At 41.3% G+C, this 6480-nt stretch overlaps 1 protein-coding gene across 1 annotated transcript in view; it reads left to right on the top strand.

The window, feature by feature from the left end:
* The first annotated feature begins 4601 nt into the window (after positions 1-4601).
* LOC117551586 (neuronal membrane glycoprotein M6-a-like) overlaps positions 4602-6480 on the top strand; it is a 25054-nt gene continuing 23175 nt past the window's right edge. The window contains exon 1 of the mRNA XM_034224501.1: positions 4602-4850. Within this exon, the coding sequence (XP_034080392.1) occupies positions 4814-4850 (37 nt within the window). The 5' untranslated portion in view covers positions 4602-4813. The remainder of the gene's footprint in view (positions 4851-6480) is intronic.

The raw sequence follows: 6480 nt of genomic DNA, 5'->3' as shown, positions 1-6480 counted from the left end.
ATGGTAAAAACGGCCATTTCCACCCAAATCACCTCAGAGGTGGAGTTTGTTTTGCTAAACCTCTCTAAAAAGGTCAAATGTCGATTGTTTTGCATCAATCTTGATACAGGGTACTTATTATATATTGTACTTTGGATTCCTAAAGCGTTTAGTCTACCTTACCATCATCCAAGGGTAGTTTTCACTATAAGTACAAAAATATTTTTGGACGGACACTATAATTTACAGTTTTTTACTATGTTCAATCTGAATTTTCTTTAAAATAAAAAACATCAATATTGATTCTGAGTTTTCTACATCCAACTCACACAGACCCGGCGCCAGAACAAATCTAAAGGGAGGGCATATGATTTTCATGGGAGGGCACACAAAACCGTCATGTGCTGCGGGCCTGCGGCACAATATATATCAAACAGCGAGGTCAACAGCATTGCGTAAAGACGCACACTTATCGCAAATACATACACAAATAAAGGGCAACATAGAAACCACTTTTTAAACATTGTGTGCGTGGCAGCACAGACACTGGTAAATCACGAGCAAGGCACACTGGTTAAGCTGTTAAGTTCCTCATCGTTGCACTCGGAGATAAATAGTAGAGATGGAGACGATGAACTGTTTAGCCCCTTGGGCATGGTTTATTTTCCTATGCACTGCTGGTGCATCCTTTCTCAGCCGAGCTAACTTAGAACAATATTTTGGCCAACTCTGCATCTTTGTGCAGCGTATACTCAAACAGCGATAGGAAGAGTGCCACTGCCTGACTCGGACATGCTGTGGAGTGAATCGTGGTCACCTCAGCCAGTGCTTGAATTGGAATAAAAAAGGTGCGAGTACTCTAAATCAGCAACTGTTTTAAGTCAATTTATTTATACAGCCCAAAAACAAGTATTTGGCTCAAAGTCATATTATATAGTATATCCTATAATGCTGGTGGGTTTGTCTCTTTACTGTATATTTTAGAAAGGCTCACTGTACTTAAACTAAATGAGGTGCAGTGGTAAAGTGCTATTTTTATAAGTGGGGAGTGGACCTGACACTCTAGGGGGGTCCGGGGGCATGTTCCCACGGGAAGATTTTTTTTTAAATATTTAAGTTAGATGCATCAATCTGGTGCACTTTGAGAGCAACATAAAGAGATATATGGATACCTCTCAACATCCATATGAAACAACTGTAAACAGATTTACTTTTTCTTTATGGATATAAAAGAAAGTAAAGCCTGACTCCTACTGGCGGCTGGTTAAATGACTCCTCGTCCCTGAGTACACTCACCATCTTTCAGCAGGAAAGGAGAGAGGGAATCCTTGTCCGGCGACAACCGCTGTCTTTTCACACTATTATTAAGCCACGCTAACATTTTCGAAATGCTAACGTTATGTGATGTCTTTTCTGCTCTAGTCTATCGCTGTGGCGTGTCATAGGTACGCTGGGCATATTTGTTGTCATGCGTCAATCAGGGCCGGACTGGGACAATAAGTCAGGCCGGGAATTATACACCCAGCCAGGCCACTACCAGTTTTTTGTGCCATTTTGATGGATTTATTTGTCAATTTTTACAGCGTTGCTGCCCATAGTGATAGCCCTCTAGTTTAAATCTACTACCCAAAAATAAACATATGGAGATGGGTTACTATTTTAAAAAATGTGCAAATCTATTTAGGAATCTATGAATGTGAACATATTTTAAGTGGGGGTGGACCTGAAATCCTATAGGGGGGTCCGGGGGCATGCTCCCCGGTAAGATTTGTTTTAAAATGTTGGACTTAAATGCATCAATCTGGTGCATTTTGAGGGGGAAATAAAGAGACTACACCCATATGAAACAGAACTGTATACATTTAAATAATCATAAAATCATAAAATCATGGCCATAACATACCATATCCAATATGAAAAAACATTGAAACTTGTTTATTTATTTGTGTTTGGTTCATTTATAGTTGTGAGTGTGTCTGTGCTCCTGAATCAGCCTCCCCCGGGTCCCTCCTCTCGTCCCTGCTCCTCTTTGAGGCAGAAGCAAAGACTAGTTTTAGCTCTTATCTTATCTTACCTTTTTTCACCTAGTTAACATTTTATTTTTATTATTCATGCATATTTTACTACTCATTACCCCCTCAAATGGAAATATGTGTTTACATAAATGGTGACCGAACCGTTTGAGACCCACTGAGATAACTTAGACAAAGTTAACTATCTAAACACTCAGAGAGTAATTTACCTCACCTGAGCTAAGGTTATCAGTCTCTCAGTCTGACAGCAGAGGACTCTCCTCCACCTTGTTGTTGAAACAGCTCCTTATATCCGTTAGCGCAGCTAGCTAGCACCAGATGCTAACAACAATACACGTAACCGGTGCGCCACACATACACGAACACACACCCTCCCGAGCTTGAATGACACACAGAGACCAATCGAGGGCATTAGTATGATCTGTATGAAAGTGGCCATGTCGGCAGGCCACATCATGTAGACAGCCAGTCACCCTCTGTGAGGCAGAGTCAGACCCACATTTGCGCAGCGTTGCGTTCACAATACATACGTATACAAAAAAATCCTCAAGCCAGCAGGCCACTTAACAGGCCAGGCCATCGGGAAACCTCCCGGTCCTCCCGATGGCCAGTCCGGGCCGTCATGACGTGCCGCCGGCGAGTACCGGCATTTTACTGAGTACCGGCACCTTGCCGGTACTCAGTAAGAAGTGCCGGTACCACATGGGTAAAAATCAGAAGTGCCGGTACGCAGCGGTGAGTACCGGCCCAATTCAAGCACTGACCTCAGCTAAAAAAGCTAATACGTAATAACGGTTCTGTGCCAGCTGATCTGCACCATAGTACTAATTTCCTTATTTGTTTCCTCGCGTATCTGTCTCTCTCTCCACAAACTCTCACATGAAATGTGTTTTTTCGATGTGGCATGCCTTAGCAGTCCTTTATCAGTCTGTAATGCGTGTTTCCAGTCGCAAAAACCTTTTGACAGTAAAAGCCGCATCAGATGAAGACGTATTTACCTAAATAAACCTGAGCGTCAAATACCGCCGCCGATGGGAATACATTGCAATCAGTTGAAAGCTCTTTGCGTCCGTTTATGAAGCTGAAGGAGACTCTGCGCGTCCCAACTGCACGCCAAAGGACCCTGATCAAGCGTCGCTCTTTGACTAACAGGGAGTGAGACTGTGTTGGCTTGACTGCTATGTATCAGAATTAGAATCCAGTTTATTGCCAGGTACGTTTACACATACAAGGAATATGCTTTGGTATCTGGTGGTGCGAAGATAAACAATCTCAAAAAGTAAATTGCAAAGTAAGTAAACACATTTTTAAGAAACTATTTAGCATTAAAAAAAGGATTCTAAAGGGAAGTATTTACACCAAATATAAATGTAACTACTGTATACAAACAACCTCAAAAGCTAAAAAACACTTAGGACAAGCTACAGTGTATTGGTCTGGATAATGACGTGTGAATAGAGCAGTGCGGTGACAACGTTAAGCAACGCAAGGAGTCCATCGACTAAAAGCAAAAGCGTTTTCCACTGGATTTTGGAATATTCCAGAAAATCAGATCTGCGACAAACACTTGTTGTGATACTCAGCGGGATAATCTCCACAGATTAACAGATTTTAGGATGTTTGAAGCGTAACTGCAATAGTCATAAATTACAAAGCTAACGCTAGGCAATAAACAAACTAAATGAAGGTCGCACGAGAACAAAGAACAAAACTCAGAAATCTCTTCAGCCTGGTTAACCCCAGACCTTATATCCGCCATATGATCAAAAACCTGTTGAAAAAAATCATTGACCTCGAGACAATGAAGCCGGAACTGATAAAATGCTTTCTAATTTCCAGGTTTTAGGACTCATTACTGCACCACTCCCCTACTTTACTGGGGTAGAGGCAGACACTTGTTCTTCACTTATAGAACTTTGAGATAAAATACACAACTCTTATATAAGTACAGTGTATATAAGAGTTTTTTCACAATGTAGAGCTGTGTGAATTCTGAGAAAGAAACACTTGTGGTATCTGTGTTTTTATGATGATGATGATGATGATGATGATGATGATGATGATGATGATGATGATGATGATGATGATGATGATGATGATGATGATGATGATGATGATGATGATGATGATGATGATGATGATGATGATGATGATGATGATGATGATGATGATGATGATGATGATGATGATGATGATGATGGGCCTTTTGTTGTACATGACATTTAAGATCTTCGTCATGTCAGTGTGTAGAGCTGCTATGTTTGATGGTGTCTTCTCATATATTTTCTCAGAAGAGTTCTGGGGTGCTTTCAATGTGTCCTATTCTATGTTCTCTTGGTGTGTTTATTCTGGATCTTGTTTGAGTTGTTATACACTTAGCATAAAGGTACATTGACATTAACTCATGGCTCATTAGCATACTTTGTATTTGACACTTTATTCTTATTCTATTTCTAATGTCACAGTATTGAAGTATATAAGAATGGCTTTTAACTGAAATTATCATTTATTTGCCTTTAACATTTAGGTTGTCATTTTTTGACATACATAGTTTAAAGGAGTATCTGCATTGGAAGCCAAAGATAGATGCCAAGATGGGATGCTGAAGAAGCCCAGAGAGAGAGCAGAGCATTGAAACAGGGACTTCCCTGAGCCTCCATCATCTACACAGAGAGAAAAAAACACTCACACACACAGCCTCCCACATACACACACACACACACGCACTCTGTGCTGAGAGCTAGCAAGGGGCTTTAAACAGATCACACTCAGTAGAGACAAAGGGACTGTAACTTGCCACAATGGAGGAAAACATGGATGAATCGCAAAGCCAGAAAGGTAAGAAGAATAATCAGTGCATTTCTATCTTTAATCAGCTGTGCCATTGTTCTGTCCATCCATTCCTCTCGCTCTAATGGGATTCCTTTGTGTGTGTTGTGGGCAGGGAGAAAGAAGGCAGCATACATGTCCTGCAGAAAAAAAAACAAGCATAGATTTGTATTGCAGATTTTTGGCACAATTCTCATAGACTCTTCCTAATCGTTTCAACAGAAATGGAACTGTCGGCAGTTTTTTTTAATCATGCCATCTATTTTTTCTGTTCATGATAACACCACAGATTATATAACCCAATTATTCGTGTGTTTCGATGAATGGGTGCATAAATAAGAAGATTGTTTGGGTGGAGGATGAGATGGCAGACACTGGAGGGTTGGTGTTGTTTTGGAGGCTGGTTGGACAGATGGATGGACAGATGGATGTATGTATGTATGGAGGAGGTGGGAGTGGCAGGGGTAGAAGAGGGTGACAGAGTGTGGGGCAAAAGCTTCCAATAAAGACTAAAACATCACAGGGAGGAGGGATAAGTGGGGCAGTGATTGAGGTTTTCTTTGTTAGACTCCATTGTTGATGCTTCACGCTTGTCTGAACGTCTGTCCCTCTCCCGCGCTCTCTGCATGTCTCCTTTTCTCTCTGCCGTTTGTGTCACTCTCTCCTGTCCCTCCATTTTCGTATCACTAGTCCTGTTTCTTTATGTCATTTTTAAATCATTCTGACCCGCTACGGATTCTCTGGGTGTATCAGTCTGTCTGCTTCTGCTCTGCTTCTTCTTTACTTTTGCTTCCCTCTCTTTCTAACCCTCTTTGACTCATCTCTTGCCCACCTCCATCAGATCCCTCCTTCTCTTCCTACATCAATTTGTTTCCTTGCTGAAAGCGTAGACATGTTTTTTCTTGCATTCTCCCATATTTTGTTGTTGCTGTTGGCGGTAAAAATGGGCGTGTCCATTTTCTTCATTGCAGCTCTGGTGTGAAATGAGAGATAAGCAGTGCTGCTCACAGGATGTAGAAATGCAAACGAAAATGGAGGTAGTTTGATGAAAAAATATGATTTGCATTTATCTCCATATTCTTCATATTAACACTGTATCCCTGGTAACATGTTTATGGAATTGAAACTGATGTCTTTTTCTGGAAGGTGTGTGTGTGTGTGTGTGTGTGTGTGTGTGTGTGTGTGTGTGTGTGTGTGTGTGTGTGTGTGTGTGTGTGTGTGTGTGTGTGTGTGTGTGTGTGTGTGTGTGTGTGTGTGTGTGTGTGTGTGTGTGTGTGTGTGTGTGTGTGTGTGTGTGTGTGTGTGTGTGTGTGTGTGTGTGTGTGTGTGTGTGTGTGTGTGTGTGTGTGTGTGTGATCAATAAGACAGAGACAGATGCAGACCACCATTTGCATCGTGTACATGGACATCATTTTGGATTGATGAATTGCTATTAATAAATTATGGATATTGGTTTCCTATTTCGAGGCTCTGTCAAAGTGTGTCTAGGTGTTCAGTCTTTTCAAAACAAGCTTCAGCTGTTAGGACTGTGTCCCCACGCTCTGCACTGTGATAACTTCTTCTGATGAACATGACGGGAAAAGATGCCGATGTGTTGAGGGCTTTTATCTTTAATAATAAAAATAATCTGTGCAACATG

Source organism: Gymnodraco acuticeps, unplaced genomic scaffold (assembly GCF_902827175.1).
Source record: "Gymnodraco acuticeps unplaced genomic scaffold, fGymAcu1.1, whole genome shotgun sequence".
In the NCBI taxonomy this organism is placed as follows: domain Eukaryota; kingdom Metazoa; phylum Chordata; class Actinopteri; order Perciformes; family Bathydraconidae; genus Gymnodraco; species Gymnodraco acuticeps.
The sequence above is the reverse complement of the archived record's forward strand: the minus strand, read 5'-3'. Positions and strand labels throughout refer to the sequence as shown.